Source organism: Zonotrichia leucophrys, chromosome 2, assembly GCF_028769735.1.
Source record: "Zonotrichia leucophrys gambelii isolate GWCS_2022_RI chromosome 2, RI_Zleu_2.0, whole genome shotgun sequence".
Taxonomy (NCBI): domain Eukaryota; kingdom Metazoa; phylum Chordata; class Aves; order Passeriformes; family Passerellidae; genus Zonotrichia; species Zonotrichia leucophrys.
Genome location: NC_088171.1, coordinates 149,177,109 through 149,195,675, shown reverse-complemented (window position 1 = coordinate 149,195,675; position 18,567 = coordinate 149,177,109). Strand labels below are relative to the sequence as shown.

At 41.2% G+C, this 18,567-nt stretch overlaps 1 protein-coding gene across 8 annotated transcripts in view; it reads left to right on the top strand.

The window, feature by feature from the left end:
• PTK2 (protein tyrosine kinase 2) overlaps positions 1–18,567 on the top strand; it is a 187,029-nt gene that overhangs the window by 87,545 nt on the left and 80,917 nt on the right. For all 8 annotated transcript variants that reach the window (XM_064706739.1, XM_064706740.1, XM_064706733.1 and 5 more), the window contains 2 exons: positions 6,439–6,605; positions 12,387–12,474. In XM_064706739.1, the coding sequence (XP_064562809.1) occupies positions 6,439–6,605; positions 12,387–12,474 (255 nt within the window). The remainder of the gene's footprint in view (positions 1–6,438; positions 6,606–12,386; positions 12,475–18,567) is intronic.

Below are 18,567 nucleotides of genomic sequence, written 5' to 3'. Positions count from 1 at the left end.
AGTATAAGAGCTAGAAAATTGGTGTGATTTACCTTTTTTCTTTCCTTTTCTCTGCTGCATGCCTGTATGAACTGTATCAGATAACAAGGCATGGTTGTATTGTTATTTTGTAGGTGCCTCCCTTCTAAAAACCTGAGAAAGATAGCAAGAATTCAAAATTATGGATCTTGAAATGTAAACAAAAAGGTGTATGATATAGTGATAATCAGTATACTTAGATCCTTGGGCTTTGGAATGCCTGTTTTACTTGTGCAAAATACTCTTGATACCCTCAGATGAGACACACATGCAAAATAACATTTTAAACCTAATCTCAATAGCCCTTTGACATTTTTCTGAAAACATCTAGATCTGTAGATGGCTTCAAGTCAGCGTCCTGCATCAGTGTTTAACTGTACAAAAACTGGATCCAAGGGGGCTCTTAGACTTTGCCTGAGCATCTGAGGATAGGGAGTAGAGAAATACAGAATCACAGAACAATCTGGGTTGGAAAGGACATTTAAAGGTTGTCTATTCCAGCCCTGCTGCAACGAGCAGGGACATTGTCAACTAGATCAGGCTGCTCAGAGCCCAGCCTCACCTGGCCTTGAGTGTTTCTGGGGATGGGGCATCCACACATCTCTGGGCAGCCTGGTCCAGTGTTTTACCCCCTCATTGTAAAAAAACTTCATAAATCTAACCTAAACCTTCTCTCTTGCTATTTAAAGCCCTTTGCCTGTATCCTATCACTTCATACCCTTGAAAGAGGCCCCCTCCAGCTCTCTTGGAGCCCCTTTGGGCACTGGAAGGGGCTCTAGGTTCTCCCTGGATCTTCTCTTCTCTTCTCCAGGCTCGGCAGCCCCAGCTCTCACAGCCTGGCTCCGTGGGGGAGCTGCTCCATCTCTCTGATGGTCTTGGTGGCCTCTGGACCTGCTCCAGGAGCTCCAGGTCCTTCCTGTGCTGGGCCCCCAGGGATGGATGCAGCTCTGCAGGTGGGGTCTGACCAGAGGGGACAGAGGGGCAGAATCCCCTCCCTCACCCTCCTGCCCACACTCAAAACTAAATTTATTGTCAGCTTTTAAAAGAGCATTGCATTAATTTGGGAAGTGTGCAGTAGGAACAGAAAAGTGCTGATTAATGCAAGAAGACTGGAAAGCAGGGCTGGAGCAGCTCTGCTCTGTCAGTGCTGTCAGGGTGTGCTTGGAAGGTTCCTTGTGGGATTCTGTGTGGGTGTGAGAGGTATTTGGGGTGACAGATGTGAGCATGGTTGAATGTGAAAGGCTCTGAGGCTCTTGGGTGGATGTGCTGCTTGGGCTGAGGTGTCTCAGTGCTGGGATGGTGCCAGGATCCTGGCCAGCAGGACAAACCTGTCTGCAGGCTGTGCTTGCAGTATCAACTTGTTGGGCTTCAGGTGCAGAGTTCTTGTGCAGCCTCATCAGTTTCCAGTCTTGTTTATCATATGATACACAAATGTGCTTGCTGGATAAGCACAGGAATGAGAAAAGAGGAATGTGGGCTTTGTGCTTTGACTGTCAGTGTTATCAGAGGACAGCCCAGGTTTTGGTATAGTGGGCACATTCTCCTGTATGAAAACGATAAATTAATTTTCATCAGACCTTTGCCATTTACTTTTGTTCAGCTTTTCATTTAAGCCCCCCATATAAATCTGTCATCAGGAGTTGCAATACTTGATATATAAATAGTGTTTGGCATATTTGAAGTGCTGCACAAACATTAGCACGCTGTGCCTATGTCAGAGCTGCTACTTAAAGACCTTTTCTGGTGCAAGAAACTTTGTCCCTCCAACTAAATAAGGAAATTAGGTTTGTAGTCACACTGGGAGTATATTATTCTGTCTTCAATTTATTCATAGTAGCACATCAGTCTTGTTAAATTACAAGCAATCAATTCATTTTGACTCATTTACAGAAGCAAAGTGTTATTGATACATACTGGGAGAGCCAAGGGTACTGTGTGCCTTTTGGCCTTTCTCTGGTCTGCCTTGATTTTTCAAAATTTTCTTAAATACACTCTACTGTAAATTCTGATTTTGGGCACATTCTCCTAATTTAGGGCAAATATCAATCTATTTTTTAAATTAGCTGTGATGTATATCTGTGTTTCTTTTGACAAATGAGTAAAAAGGAGAGCTATCCAGGTTTCTACATGAAGAAAAACCTGCTATCCAGGTTTCTACCTTTTTCTTCTTCTCTCTGGGGTAAAGGGAGTGAAAGGTCACCTATCCCTTGCCTGTTATTGATAAGAAATTCCTCTGAAGGCTTCCCACTGTCTCTTGCTCAGCTGCGCTAGTCTATTTTTTGTTCAGAATGTAAATGTCAGCTTCAGAAACTTAATTAAAATCAATGTGATTACACTAAACTACATTCAAGTGGCAGATGATTGTGTGACTGCCTTGCAGTTGTAGGGAGCTGCCAACAGACACATTAAAACACCTCATAGGAATTTATATTCATGTAGGGATGGATCCCCTATACCCAAAGTGAAATCTCATTCTGGATTAGGTTTTTGCTGGAGTCAAGCTCTCTAACAAGTATTAATTTGAGGTCAAGAGTTTGTGGTCAGGTTGTAACTGCTGGTCCTTACCTGGTTTTTTCCACTTAGCAATCCCTCTGAGGAGTTTCCTGAGCTGCTGGTTGCAGTAGAGTCTGGAGAGATTTCAGATTTCCTTGGCTGTGCTTCCAGCTGGAGCATTGTGGTGACATGTCTCAGCAGGATGCTGGAGTTGCTATTGTGCAGTGGTTAAGCAGTTAAATTGTTTGTCTGGAAACTTCTGATGAAACATTCTCGTCAGTGCCACACAGAGCATCAGGCTGCTCTGGCAGGGCTCCCCAGAGGCTGTCACCCAGCCTGGAGTGATGGCAGTGGCTTTGTTGGACACTCCAGGAGTCCCCACTGGGTTTATGGAGCTTGCCCAGGACCTGAGGAGGCTGAACATGTTATTTACTGCTGATGGGAGTTAAATGCACTGACCTGATGCTGCCTGCAGTGCCAGTGCAAGCCTTGGGGATTAATCTTGGAATGTTTATAAAGAGCAGCCAGGGCTGGGCAAGTCCCTGGGGCTGGATGAGGCTCTCTGTTGTGTGCTGGGTTCTCCTGATGGGACTAAATGTGTGGCTCTAAATGTTTTAGAATCCAATTCCTCTGGTTTATTAATAAAAAATTATATAAGCAAATAAATGTTTTACTAGAGACTGCAAACCAGCCATTTTGGGTGTCTAAATCACCACATTTCCTTATTTCTCCTGACTGTGATAGCACCTGGAATGAGCTCTGCAGCTTTCCTAAACAACAGCAAAGAGAAGCACTTGATGTGTTTGTTTCACATAAAGCACCACTTCCTTCCTGACAATACATGGCTTTTTAGAATGTGTTTTCCAGCACTTGTACTTGACCTCCTGTGCACCTGTTCTGCTTTCTCCTTAGTGTTTGTGCTTTTTCTTGAGTTGCAGCATGTACTAATTATTGCTGATTATTTTCTTGGGCTGACAACAACTACCTCACTACATACCTCACCCTACTTACATAAATCAGAAAATATGTCTATTTTTGATTTTAGATTCTGTGATTGATGATTTAGATCAATAAATTTAGACTTGATTGATGATACAAAAAAGGTTTAAAATCTTGCTTAATTTGGGAATTAGGACACCTGGCTTCTTCAGTCCTTGTGAAATCCAGCCTGAGGACTGGAGAGGGTCTGAAATGTCCATCTTGATTCTTTCCTGAGTAAGCACTAATGGTTTCAGCTGAGCCTTATGCATCAGTTGTCTCAGTAGTTCATGGTCATAGATAATTTTACCATAATTTTTTCCTTTCCAAAACCATTTCTTATCACAGCAGGCATAACTATCATGTGAGAACACATACCTCCATTTTCATTATCAACTGACTGTGTCAGAGATGGGGGAGGGATGGATTTCAGAAATGTTATGCTGTATGCTGCATGCTCTGTGCAGGGTGCAGGAAGGGATGAAAATGAGTGAATCTCTTCTGTTTGCATAGAGAAAAGCTGGCACCATTCCCTTTGGATGAGATGCTAAAATGTTAGGCTTTATTAACTAAGCAGAGCTTGTCCTTTGGGTGAAGAAGAGGTTAAATATGCCTCAGTCTCTTCTGAGAGTACTTGGTGGTGGTGAATGTTTCCAGGGATACAGGCAACTGCTCTCCTTTGTAGTTTGTGATACAAAGAGCCTCAAATGCAGGCAAGAAACAAACTTAAACAATTTACATTAAATGCAGATTTAAAACCTGTTCACTGACCTGATAATAGACCTTTGGAATTGCTGGGGAAGGTTGCAAAAAGTGAATTGCTGTAAGAGGAGACAGGATGAGTAATTGGAAGAGTTTCACTGTAGGCTGATGAATGACAGAAACAATGCTTGGCTTGGGAAATCCACTGGGATAAAAATAGGCTGAGGTTAGGAGAGCACTTGGGGGAAGTGTTCCCTTGTGTTGCCTGGTGTTGCCTCATCCCTGGCACCCATCTGTGGCCTCTCTGCTTCCTCCTTGAGTTGTTTTCCCGAGGAGCCTGCAGGGAGCTGCTCCTTTGCATCCGACCTTTGTTCCCAGCAGCTCAGGCACCTTCTGGCTGTCGGGACAGGCTGTGGCTGGTGAGTCTGTGCTGCTGCCAGCTGCCTGAAAGCTTGGATTTGCCCGCAGTGTTGTGAAGTTTCCCTCCCACACAATACCAGCCTCTGCAAGCCTCCTGCTTGCTCTGCTGCTGTCCATCTTCCTTCAGGTCTGGGCTCGCCCTCCCCTTTGCCCTGTGTCCAACCCCAGAACTGGGAGATAAGGGAGATTTGGGGCCCTGCAGGCTCTGAACCAAAAATACGCTTCTGAGGGTGCTCACATTGCTGCTCTTGTTCACAGGGTCCTGCTGGGCTTGATGGAGCCTCTTCTTACTCAGTCTCCATGAGCTGACTAAACATGGCTTGTGTTTCCTTCCTGTAGGCTTGAAAGAATTTTGTTTTACATTTCTCTGTGCACTGTGTTGCTTCTGAGGGATTATTTAAAGGTTGCAGTTTGAGGAGATGTGTGAGCTGATTTAACAGCTTGATATCACCTCACCAGCAGAATGATTCCACTCCTACATGTGTCATCTTCCCCCTCTATTCAGATTTAGTGCTTAGTTCTCTTTTTGCAGTTAGTTTTCTGCTTGCTTAATTTGCAGAATCAGGGTTTTAAACATTTTCTTTGGGGTATAAAACAATAAATTTTGGGAAGCAATCACAGAGTCATTTAGGTTGGGAAAGATTGCTTAGGTCATCAGATCCAGCTCTGAGCCCAGCCCCAAGTTCACCACTAAACCATGTCCTCAAGTGCCACATCCACATGGTTTTTGAACACTTCAAGGCATGATGACTCCACCACTTCCACAGGCCAGCCAGTTCCAAGGCTTTCACTCTTTCAGTGAAGAAATTGTTCCTAATACCCAATTTAAACCTTCCTTGCTGCAGCTTGGGGCCATTTCCTCTCATCCTTTCCCTTTTCCCTGTGAGAAGAGTCTGAGCCCACCTGGCTTCACCTTCCTGTCAGGGACTTGAGGAGAGCATTAATGCCCCCCTGAGCCTCCTTTTCTCCAGGCTGACAGCACCATCCTGTAGAAACCCCTCTCACCTAACTCACTGCAGAAGGTCACCTCTGGCTCCTGTAGAACTTGCACTGGTGATGTGCTGAGGTTTTGTTGGAATTCTGAGCAAGAATCACTTGTGCATCTCTGCCTGCATCGGTGTGTGTGTGTACCAGTATGATTCTTTTCAGTAGGAAATTTTCAGACCGTTCTAGTCACAGAAGTAAAGGCCTGTTTATGTAAAAGACTCCTTTCTTGGGCAAGAGATCTTCAAACTCTGAAATTTACCTCAGGGCAAACAACATTTGTTGTGTTTGAGAATGTTCCTAAATAATTGTCTCTTGCCTGGTTTTATAAGAGATCTCTGCTGAATCTCAAGTAAGTCAGGGAGGAGGGGGAAGGAAACCCAAGGGGCTGTGGTGTGACCTATGAAATCCTGGCTGTTGGGGCATTGAAGAGGATAAAAGTCCAAGATGATTTTCTGGTTCTTGATGGAGAGTGACTTTTAAAGACTGCTGGTGGGCTTTTTGAACTAATGCATCTTGCTTTCATCCACAAACCTGCTTTTGAAATATTGGCTTTTATGTTATTCTGTTTTACATAGAGGAAATACTGGCCTGAATCTGATAAAATGCATGGAACATATTAATTGATGTTTTCTGAAGTCATGCTGGTAAAATTTCAGCAATTATAATTGGTTGTGTGAAAGAAAAAATGGCTTACAATAAAATATGTTTGGTATTTTTAATAAAGTCGCTACCTATGTGCTGCTTAGTATTTTTTGTAGGGTATTACATGGTGATATTTAAAATTAAAAAAAAATTATTGTATTTTACAGCTTGTAAGGAGTGTGTATTTCTCTGTTTCAGGGCATAATTCAGAAGATTGTGGACAGTCAGAAAGTGAAGAATGTGGCCTGCTATGGGTTACGGCTCAGCCACCTGCAGTCTGAGGAAGTTCACTGGCTGCACCTGGACATGGGGGTGTCCAGTGTGAGAGAGAAATTTGAACTAGCCCACCCTCCAGAAGAATGGAAGTAAGAATATAACTCTGTTCAATGTCAGTCATATAAGTCTTCCTGTCTTCTTGTAAAAAATACTCTGTGATTTAATTTACTGAGATCTTGTAGTGGGATAGAGCTGGTAGAATGAGGGGAAATAAACTCACCAAATTCCTCACTAAAAGCTGTGAGCAATGTTTTGTTTGCTTTAAGGGGTTTTTGTTGTTCTAAGGGGTTTCCTACAAACTGAAGAGAAACCTGGGATTTAGAGGAAGCATTAAATAGGAACAGAAATCTCCTAGTCATTTGTGCTGGAATCTGCAAGTTTTGTCATGCTTAAAAGTTTTAGGAAAAGAATGGTATTCCTAGTTGTGGTATAAGCACATGGCTGCAGTTTTAAAAGGATGAATCTTGTTATTTAAATAAAGCCAAAAGGATATTGTTAAATAGTGGTTGTACTTATTTATAGACTGAGCAGGAGAAATGTGGTTTGAAAAGAGTGAAATGCAGTCAGAAATAATTTTATCCCTCTGCTTTTGAAAAACCTCTCAGTTGTTAAACTTTCTTATATTGAGACCCAGAGCAGTAAGTGGCATCTGCCTTCCTTCTGACTGTGATCTTCTCAAGTTAAACCAGGAGCAATGCACTGTAGAAAAATAACTGCAGCATTTTGGGGTTTTTCATAGCCTGGGCACATTTGCTGAGGTTTTTCATGCTGCTGGTTAGTTGGTTGAAAGAAGTGGCATAACCTACGTTTCTTTAGCTTTTTAGGAGGGTAAGCTGGTGATACCCACTCAGGACAGGAAGGAAGGAAACTCCAGTTTGCTGGTAGAAAGACAAGAGGAAACTAAAATTTATTTGCAGAATGACACTGTAGCCTACTAGAGAATGGAGAGCTCAGAGTTGTAAAGTACCAATAAACCAACTAAAGATTAAACCAAAGGATAGATTAATGTGATTACTTGTTCCACAGGGGTGTTGTGCATCTATTTCTGTGGTTTATGTTCATAACCACAATTGTGATGAAGTTGCTGGTTGTTTTAAAGGATGCACATATCTTCTGCAAAAGTATTGTAAATAGTCAATAATTTCTCACAAGTGTAGTTATTATATTTTAGCAGATGTCACATTTGGCAATATTCAGTTTGTAAGTTCTCTTTAGGGTCCTGATTTTAACAAATTGAAAGAAATTAGGAATATTTAAAACCTGTGTTTCAGGAATGTCGCATATTCTCTTTTATGCATGTTATATTTTATTGTTTCTGTGAGCTACACAGGTATTTTCCCTCACAAGAAGTTTTTCATCGATAATATTGTGAAATCACACTTTAGAAAGGAGGAGATTCTTGAATCCTTTCTGTGATTAGTGGTGTTATCAAGTGGTGGGTGAGATGTGAATAATTTATGCTGTGGAAATTTGTTACCTTGTGTATCAGTGTCAATTCCATTTCTATAAGGCAGTGCAACTTGCGTGGTACACATTGCAGAACACATTTAATTGGTTTTAAAAACAAAGTTAGATATTGTTTTGAAGCTTGTGGAAAGGAATTGTGTAAAATGCTCATGAAAGAGCTATGATAAGGTGTAAATTATTCAATACCTTTCCAAGTGTCATTTAGTATGTTATCAAATACATGCAGCCTGACATACCTTTTAAACCCAGAGAGATTTGCTGTGCATAATCAAAATGCTGCTGTCATATTTGTAATGCCAGAACACAAAGTGTCTAAGATCATATGACAGTACTTGCAGAAATATTTAGATTACTAAAGGGGAGGTAGTCTTGGAATGGTTCTTAAATTAAAAGCTTCCTATAGTGTTAGTAAACCACCAAATACCTCACTTGATTATTTTGTTTTTATCATCCAAATTAAAGGTTTGTGTATTCAGTGTTCAGCAATTACATCTTGGAATTCTTCTGGACTAATCCAGGTACTAGAAGTTACAGGAATTGTCAGTAGGCTGCACACTAAAGTTATCTGGGTAAAATCCATCACCCAGCTGGGTGAGCCAGGGTTAGCAGGATGTGGGCTCTTAAATCATAAATGCACAAAATGATGAGGGTTGGTGTGAATACTGAGCCTTGAGCAGCAGGCACAGCTGCACTCCTTCATGCCTCTGACAAAACTCTCTGTGCCAGAGCCCTGTTCCTTTTGCTGGTGTTTGTGTCACACAAAAGAATATCAGGAGGTTCACATAACAAGTTGTGTGTGTTGGAGCACCCTGTTCCCCTCGGGGCAGACAGCTCCCAGCTCTGTGCTTGGGGTTTGTGGAGCAGGTCCCTGTGACCAGGTGACATCCATGCTGTGCCTCTGGCAGGCAGGAGCTGCCCCAGTGCTCAGCAGTCCTGGGCTCTGAGTTTTGGTAGCTGTGATACAAAAGCCTGGCACAGATACAAGGCCAGATCACCTGTGGGATGGTTTAATGAGTTGACCAAGTTGATATAACAGACCTGTCCCTCTCCCTGCTGCACTCTGTCTTCTCTCTTCTCTGGTTTCCAGTTATCCAGTCCTTTTCCTTTCCTTCTGTGAGCCTTAATACTTCTATAAGCTGTAGTGAGCTGGTTCAGTTCATTAAACTCGCACAAGACTTCCCCTTTGCCCTTTTGGTTCTCATCTTCTCTGTTCTGGTTACTTTGCTGTTGATGTGAACTGAATCAGAACCTGCTGGAGGCAGGGTTGGGGTTGGCAAAATTATTTCTTTCAGTGGCACAAGTTTTTAAGAGTTGGATCATCCTTTTTCTTTTGGCTCCACCAGCTGCCCTGTAGTGCTTGCAGAAGCAGAGTGGTGATCTTCCAGGAATAACTTATCACACGTAAGGGGAGTGATCATCAGCTGAGATGTTTGCTCTGAGAGCAGACCTGGTTTGTGAGAAAGGGACATGTCATCCTTGTCAGTTGGCTGCATTTCAAAGGCAGTCAATGTAGAGGATGTTGAAAATTGAGCCCATCCTTGTGTTGGCCTTTGGAAGTCAGCTCCTTCATTCCCAGAGGCAGAGATGAGGTTATAAATAGCTAATGAAGGTCACTCACAGTCACTGGCCCAGCTGAGCTGCTTTGCCTTACCTGATTTTCTCATGAGATCCTGTTGCAAGAAGCAGCACTTCCGTGGCTGATCAGTTAAGAAGACAAGTCCCTGTAAAGGAGAGAGATGGATTCTCCTCTGTTTGTTGGTTTGCTTTTTTGGTTTTTGTTTTGTTTTGTTTATTAATCCCAGAGAGTAATGGCGTTCTGCATCCTAGAATGACAGAATCAATTGGGCTGGAAGACACCTCTAAAGTCATCAAGCCCTGCAATTAACCCAACTCTGCCAAGGCCACTACTAAACCATGTCCCCAAGTGCCACACCTACTTTAAATCCCTCCAGGGATGTGATGCCACCACTTTCCTGAGCAGCCCCTTCCAATCTCTGACAGCCCATGAAGAAATTTGTTCTGATATTGAATATCTAATTTTCTGATCTATAATTCAGTCTAAACCTCTCCTGGTGCAACTTGGGATGGTTTCTTCTCATCCTATTACTTGTTACTTAGGAGAAGAACCTGACCCCTACCTAGCTACATTCTCCTGTAGAGAGTTTTAGAGAGTGATGAGGTCTCCCCTGAGCCTCCTTTGCTTCCTCAGCTGCTTCTCCCCATATTTGTTCTCCAGGAGAAATTTAGGTTGGATATTAGAAAAAAATTCTTAATGGAAAGGATTGTCAAGCCCTGGAACAGGCTGCCCAGGGAAGCAGTGGAGTAACCATCCTTGCAAGTGTTCCAAATAAAGTGTGGATTTGCTACTTGAGGACCCTGTTTAGTGGTGAACATGGTGGTGCTGCTGGGTTGATGGTTGGACTTGAAGTTCTTAAAGGTCTTTTCCAACCTTAATGATTCTGTCATTCTAAAATGCACTGGATTGTAGAGTCCCCAAAAAGAAGGAAGTCTTTTATATGGACTTGTTTTATTCTCTGTCAGTCTCTGCAGTTGTGTTCAGTAGATTTTAGTGGATATGGCAGAATAAAAAACAGGAGAGGCTCTGCTTTTCTGGACAGGGTGCTTGTGCCGCCTTCTCTCCCTGACACATAAACACCGGCAGGTACAATTTGGCTGATACCTAAATTTTAGTGAATAACCAGTTATCTGCTGGGGATCATGAAATGTAAAGGCTGATCAGCAATAGAAGGTGTTTCTATGTTCCCTTACATATGAGAGTAACCTGTGAAAGTTTGTCTTAAAAGACTTGGAGTCTTTTTTTGTTTATCTGTGTCTGTGTCCTGTGTCACAGAATGGTTTGGACTGAGAAGGACATTGAAGGATCACTGAGTCCAACCCAGTGACAGGGCAGGGACACCTTCCACTATCCCAGGTTGTTCCAAGCCCCATCCAGCCTGGCCTTGAACACTTCCAGGGATGGGGCAGCCACAGCTTCTCTGTGCCAGGGCCTCACCACATTTAGAGTAAAATATTTCTCCCTTGTATCCACTGTAAATCTACTCTCTGTCAGGTGTTCTCAGCCTCCTGCATTTCACTCTTTATTTAACAACATGTTTTCTTTGCACAGGACTTAGGAAATATATTGTCATACTACAACAAGGCATCATTCTAGTAGTATTTGTTTGTATACAGTGTGTGTATTTACAATTTCCAAATTTTTTCCTTATTTTAATGGTTTTTAACAGGACAGTGTTTTTTCAATTAATTTTAAGTAAATAAGGATATTGCAAGTTCTGCTTGCTGTGGAATCCTAGGCAGCACTTACCCCTAGTAACTTTTTACCAAATCCTCCTTAAATCTTGATTACAGGCAGCCAAATCACTTGCTGAAAAGAATTTCTTGTCCTGCTGAAACCAACTGATTGAAATGTTGTAATATTTGCTCTTATCATGAGCAGATTGTTAAATATACTTACTTTGGGAAGTGCTGTTAAGAGTGTGTGTTAGGATATGCTGTGTTGGCACAGCCCAGGGGATGGAGACATTCGTTATCAGACTTTCATTGAAGGAATGTGTCAGAGGAGGAAGCAAACAGTCTGTGTCAAACACCATAGGCTGTTACCACAGGACAAGCAATAATACTAAACTTAGGGATTGAAAGCAGAAGTTTATGACAAGAAATATTACTAAATTTAGGGGCTGAAAGCAGAAGTTAAGGTTTGAGAAGTAAATACAGATTAGGTTGTGGGTCAAGGCTCATCCTGAATTTCCCTCACTTCTAGTGTAGAATTACCTTTTAAAATATGACTGTCAGGTTCAAAACTGTTTGGCTTTTGCATGTGTCTTGGTGATGAATAAGGGAGCAGAGAACCTTTTTACAGAGAAATCACTTCAAAACCTATGGAAAATCCAGGGGTGAATATTGGAGCACGGATCAGAGAAGGAGCAGGGTCCTGTTCCTTTGGCTCCCTGGTGAGTGACGCTGTTTGTCACTCCTGGAGCAGCAGGATCAGCGTTTTAAGTCCCTCATGTGAGAAGCAGAGATAAAAGCTGGTGCCAGGGGTCATGTCAGGGCTTCTGGCAGCTCATCTGTTGTCACCTATCTGGGGACTCCCTTCCCATGGATCTGGAGCTTATCTGCTCCAAGTCTTGGTGCTTGGTCCTCTCTGAAGCTCTGAGAAGGCAGCAAGGCTCTAAGTTTGCTTCTGTTACAAAAGTGCTTTGTAAATATCTCTGTGAAATGTCTGTTACACATAAATTCCAGTTTAGTTCTCTTGAGTAATCAAAAAGGAAGTTTTCCATTAATTTTCCAAGTTTATTTTGAGTTTATTTGTATTTTTAAGAATGTTGTGAGGAAATCTTAATTTTAATTCTGCTCAAAAGTCTCTTTTACTTGCATTTCAGATATGAATTGAGAATTCGGTATTTGCCAAAAGGATTTCTAAACCAGTTCACTGAAGACAAACCAACTCTAAATTTTTTCTATCAGCAGGTATGTTCTGTTCTTCTGCTCTGTCTTTTGCTGATTTTGCTGAATTTAGAGAACTCTGGGTTTGTTTATGTGGGTAGCATATTACTGCAGAAACAGAAAAATGGAAAAAACTTAAGGTTGCATATATAAAGCAGAAAGGGCACAAAACCCATGGCATCTTTCTGCTTGAGAAGTGATGAGGAATATGTTCCAAAACCGAGGTGATTCTGCAGGTAATAATTGTCCTAACTCAGATAAAATTGACTGTTGTTCCACTGGCTTCTTACAGTTCATTCACACTCAATTAAACTGATGAATTTCTTCATTTTTATTTTTAAGTGTGAGTGACAATTTCACTACAAACCATCAAATGCTTTTCCCACTCACATTCTTAGGTTATTTTCTTGGGTTTAAAATCTCTTCTGGATTACTAAAACTGTGTAATAGTCAAAGTTTGTATAAATTATACACTAAATTCTAATTTTATTCAGGTAAATTATTTTAATCTGCTTTTACATCAACAAGCCCACAATAAAACCACTTGGGGGTATTTTTAGGGGACTTAGGACTAAAATGGTTACCCTAACTCCAGCAAGCACAATTGTGTACACAACATTCTTGTCTTAGATAAATTACTTTTATTTTTTTTTACTGTGTGATGCAATTTGTATATTGATCTATGATGAAGTTGACTTCTGAAAAGACACTTCTCCTGCAGTGCTTCCTTGGACTTCACATTCTAGTTTAAGTGATTTGTGTGATATGCTGGATTCAGCCTAAAAGGTGTGAATTTTGGTGATTTTTTAGTGTAGTTCTGCCAGGGGTTCTTGTACAACAAAATCATGTTCTCTTTTCCTTTAGCAGCAAGGAACTTCCTTCATACTGGCTTTAAACACAGGAGATTTGTGTTTCCCATGATGAGTTCCAAAATAATTCCCTGAACTTCATCACTTTCCTGTTCAACACCTGGCAAGCCTGCAGTGCCCTCTCATTTCTGCTTCAGGGAGATGTTTCTATAAAGCAAGGAGCTTGAAATGCCAGAGGAATGTTTGTTAACTTCTAACTAAATTTGGAGAAATCATTACAAATGGCTCAGAATAGAAGGTTTTGGAAGGTCATTGGGACTGATAGGCAAAGCTGACAGCTGCCTGTATCTGACAGTGCCCTGAATCCCAGTGCTGTTAGAAAATGAAAATCAGAGGTTCTTGTCTCCTTGCTCTTCACACAATCCCATTTATTTTCTCTTCCCCTTTCTTTTTCACCTTATTGTGAGGTATGTCTGAATCCAGTTCTTTAAAAGTCACTGCGCTTTGTTTTGGGGTGCTCTGAGGTATTTGGGTCTCCGTTGTCATGGAAATCAGGTGCAGAACTTTCCAGAGCTGTCATTCTCTATCCACGATTCTGCTTTGCTCCATAAATTTCACTTGTCCTCTTGGATAAACTAGGACAATAACTTCTATGTGGTGAAGTGTTAAGGCAGCAGCAGTGACGTATGAAAAGAAGGCAAGAGAAGAATTTAAGCAGTAACACTGCATCATAAACCAGGCCTACAGCAGAGAGGGGGATAAAAAACCAGGGAAAGATGATTTTTCACATTTTCCTATCCCAGTGTCATTCCTGCAACATTTTAACATCTTTTGCTTAACCACTGCTCTCAGTCAGATGCATCATGTTGTGTGTAGGCAAGAACAACAGAATGTACAGAATTCATACATGCATGCATAGATATCCTGAGCTTTCTGCACAGAGGCAACTGTCAGAGATAAGGAGCATAGAACTCAGTTAAAAATTTTTAAAAATCTGACAGAAACAACACCTCTGTTGTCAAATTGGCTTTTCTCAATGTAAAACTCAAAGACATTTGTATGTTACAAATGAGTAAAAAAGATTTTTGTGAGGACCAGATGCCTGTGATTTTCTTGTCAGAATGAGACTGGAAACCTTTTTGCTAACTTGGTAATATCCAAACACATTGTTTGTCTTACTAAAAATGTAATTTAAAAAAAAATGTAATTTTAAAAAATGCAACAGATTTAAAAGTTCATGGAGAAGGAGAAGAAACATGGTTCCCTCTGTCACCCATGCAATTTGAAATTGTAATGATTTTCTTGAATCTGAGTTGGAAGCCACAGTATTGTTGAAAAAGAAAGTTTAAATCCTCAAGTGATCTTCTGGAAAAGTACAGAGCATTTTGTAAAGATAACAAAATGTTACTTTAATCACTGTCAACAGGCAGGGTTTATTCATGCAGCTCACCCAAAGCACAATTACCAGGCTGTTAAACCCAAAGCTGGCACACGTTTGTGCTGCACATGCATGACTGCTCCCATTCACTGCAGCCACTGCTCTGCCCTCTGCAAATCACTGCATTTCAGGCTTCTCAGCTTGGGCTTGATATGTCAAATCACTATTTTCTCCTTGATTCTTGACTGTTTTAAGGATGCTGTGACCTTTCTTTGGTCTTGAATATTCTTCATTTTCAAGAGTCTTGACCGGATCAGGAAGCTGTGCCCAGAAGTGTTTGTGGCTGGACGTGCTGCTCGTTCTGCCATCTGCGGTGGGCGGGAGCTGCTCTTAATTGGGAGTGTAAAGCAGGGCACTTAATGAGACCTTTCATTCTGCAAGCTGTACAGCAAGGGATTAAAATTAGTGTGTGGGAGCAGGGGGAACCACACAACTCGTTAATAACATCAGAATCTGTCCCACTAACGATGCTCTTGTGCTCAGGCTGTGCCTCAGCTTGGAGGCCAGAGATGGGGAGAGGCTGATCTTTAGGTCATTCCCCTTCACTGGAGGAGCTCTGTGTTCCAGTCATGTCATTTCACATCCCATTTGAGAGCTCTGATCAACAAACTCATGCTGGAACTGTGCCTTTTTGTTTTGTTGCTGCTCTCTTTGGCAGGTGTCAGAGGTAGTGGGTGACAGGACTTCAGGGGTGTCCTCTCTTTTTTCAGTCTATGGAGTATTTAGGTGCTGATTCTGCATGGACTGCATTACTCCCTTGGGCCCAACTGCTTACAGTTTCAGCCAAATTAGGCAAATTGGATCCCACCCAGTGCTGTTGGAACTGTGAGGCTGAAATATTCAGAAATCAGGAAAAGCCAGATTTATGGTTGTCTCCACAGTTGGCAGATGCTTACTGCACAGGTTTTATGTGCCAGCCTTCACTTGTGTCCTGTGGTATTGAATACCCAAATCTGAATCAAAAGTGAGCTCTAATCCCACCCACAAAACCTTGAAAGTGTAGTACAGTGAATAAAAATACTGTAAGTTAAGATTTATTAAGAAATGGCATCCTCTGTGTGTGTGTATGTATGTGTGTGTTCTGTTGACTGTATTGTAAATCTCTAGTAAAGATACCTAGGTTTTTGTATGATTTATTAACATTTTTCAGAGAAAACAAACATTAAGGTACAAAAGGAGAATTAAAAATCACAGATTTTGAGTAATGAAATAAGGTTTCACCATTTTTTTGTCCTTTTTGGAAGTATTTTCAGTTGCTTTAAATAAGTTTTGGTGAAATTCCTAGTGAGTTCCTTCCTTTCCCTGTGTTCCAGTGACATGGCAGTTGAGAAGAGGAAATAAAGGGGACAGGCTCCTCTGTTTTGCCTTAGTAGCTGAGTGAGCAATGAAGCCATATCTCAAATGAAGATAGAATACAGCTTTTAAAAACATTCATGTAATGAGAATCAGACGTAAGCTACTTGAATTGCCTTCCTTTTGTTGTGGGACAAGAGCCTGTACACATTTATCCTTGAATAACATGTTAGCCTGCAGTAATTGGAGATGGTTTATCCCTTGATGAAAAGGGAGTAAGCATCTGTATGGGGGGTGGGGGCAGCTCTTGGGCATCAGCTGTTCCATTGTTGCTGTCCTTGTGCTCAAACAGAAGACTTTTACAGTAACTTTTTGGGGTTTTTTTTTAGATCCCAGTGAAGAAGAAAAGGTTGCTTTTATCAGTGTTGAATTTTTCTCTGCTGCTGTGTGGAGCTAGCCTGGAAATGTTAATATATATAATAAAGGAGACCACAAGACTAAACTGTTTTGAATTTGTTTTTTAAAATTAACCAAAGTTTGTGTAAGAAGAAATTGCAAGCAGGGGATGATCTCAAAGTTAGGGCAGGCCAGTGATGCCCTGAAAAAACTGAGCTGAATTCTGTGCCATGAGGGCTCTGTGCCTCACCAGACAAGTACACTGCAGGTTCATTTTCATAAGAAAACTCTTTTTAAAAAGTAAAGATCAAAAAAAAAAACCCGAACTTTTTCCTTACTAAAAAAATTAAGGCACAAACATCCTCAGAAAAAGGGGAGAAAAAGTTTTTTGTGGACAATTGGCACTTTTTTTTTCTCTGTCTCTGTAGTGTCTGTAAAGATTATGTTCACACTCAAAAGGCATTTCATTTAATGAAATATCTCTTTATATTGTGGCAGATAAATACATCATGCAAATTAAATTATTTTTATAACTCTGTCCCTGACATGTAGGAAGTTTTAAGTCCAGGCAATTATTGTAATAACTTAATGATTAAAGTTTTATAAGGCTTAGGTGCATGAGATATAATTTGAAATGCAGGCTGGGAATTAGACTCTTTAACCTAATTAAATAACAACATCTCTTACACCCTAATAAAAATAGGAGACCTAAAGCAAATGACTTTGACAGGAAAAGCTTTGAAGGAAATGAAGGACACTGGGAGAAAAGCTGGCCTTGTTCCTGATGTTGGCAGCCTATTTAAAACAAAAAAAAAAAACCTCAACAAAACAAAAAAACCCACCCCAAACCCAGCAGATCTTTCATGGAGAGTTAAAGGCTGAGGCATAAACTGCCCTGCAGGGAGGTGGCAATATAAGAGCTGCAGCTGATTAAAGATACTGAAAATATATTTTTTGATAAAACTATAAATTAATTTGAACCTCTCCTGTCTGCTCTTAACAGCTTAAAAAGACAATTAAAAGTGGGATTTCCTTGACAGGGGCAGATTTCTGAAGTTGCTGATATTCACAGTATCCTATAAAGTAATTTTTCTCTTGTAAAAGTTGATTTACACCCTTCAAACTATGCTGACATTCTTGTTTTAGGCTCTGCTGTTTGCATAGTTGTGGAGCTGCTTTGGCTGCAAATGTTGTGTGCCCAATGTCTGCTTTCCCTTAGTGCTCTGTGGTAGGAATGTTAAACTTGTGAAACTTCTTATTCCTTAACACCTCCTAACTGCTCAGCCAAGCTCAGGCCAAAGGGAAACGGTTGCTTTGATTTAAAATTTCCACCTGTCAGCCACAACAGTGAAAATCTTCCTTTGTGGGCTTTTCTCAAATAGCTCATATTCAGCCTGATAGATTTCAAATTCCAGAGCCAGGTTTCCATGGACTGATGTGTGGCAGTATGTCTTTAGTAGTCTGGAACAAAACGTGACTGCAATTAGCAGATTTAATTGTGTATAACAACAAAAAATCCCACAGAAAAGTTGATTTACCTTGATGCTAGGACTCTGTTGATCTGGAAACTCTGTGTTGGAAAGGAGAAGCATAAAAAGAGCTGGGAGCAAGGCTTGTTCAGCAGGTTGAGTTCTGCATGGCTCCCAGGAGTCCAGCTCTACTTTGTGCTGGAGGCGGCCGCGTCTCCTGCAGTGACATCTGGAGCTCAGCCCGCCCGCACAGACGGCACCATTTTTAGCTGCTCTGCCCCTAACAATGCCTTGTCACAAGTTGGTTTCCCTCCAGCCCATCTCTAATGCCCTTATTATTAACAGAGGAGCTTCCAAAATTAGTTAGAGATGTCAAAGATCAGCCCTAGATAATATAGAGCCTGTGACCTTGGGACACGAAGAGGAGGAGCAGCTGAGGGCAGATGGCAGATGAATGTTATCCTGATACTGGATCTGGGCTTTTAACTCCCCTAGATGAGGCCAAAGCCCTAATTTTCCCTAATATTGACTTATCTCCTATAGCAAATTTAATACTATCAGATGGGTAAATAGGGGTGGGAACACATATGTGTTTCCCTCCTGTGTGTATTTTAAAAACTACCATTATGATCATTAAGGTGGTGTCTAAAAATACTGATGACATTAAAAGCAGACATTGGGCTTTTGTACATATGGGGCTTCATTCAGAGCA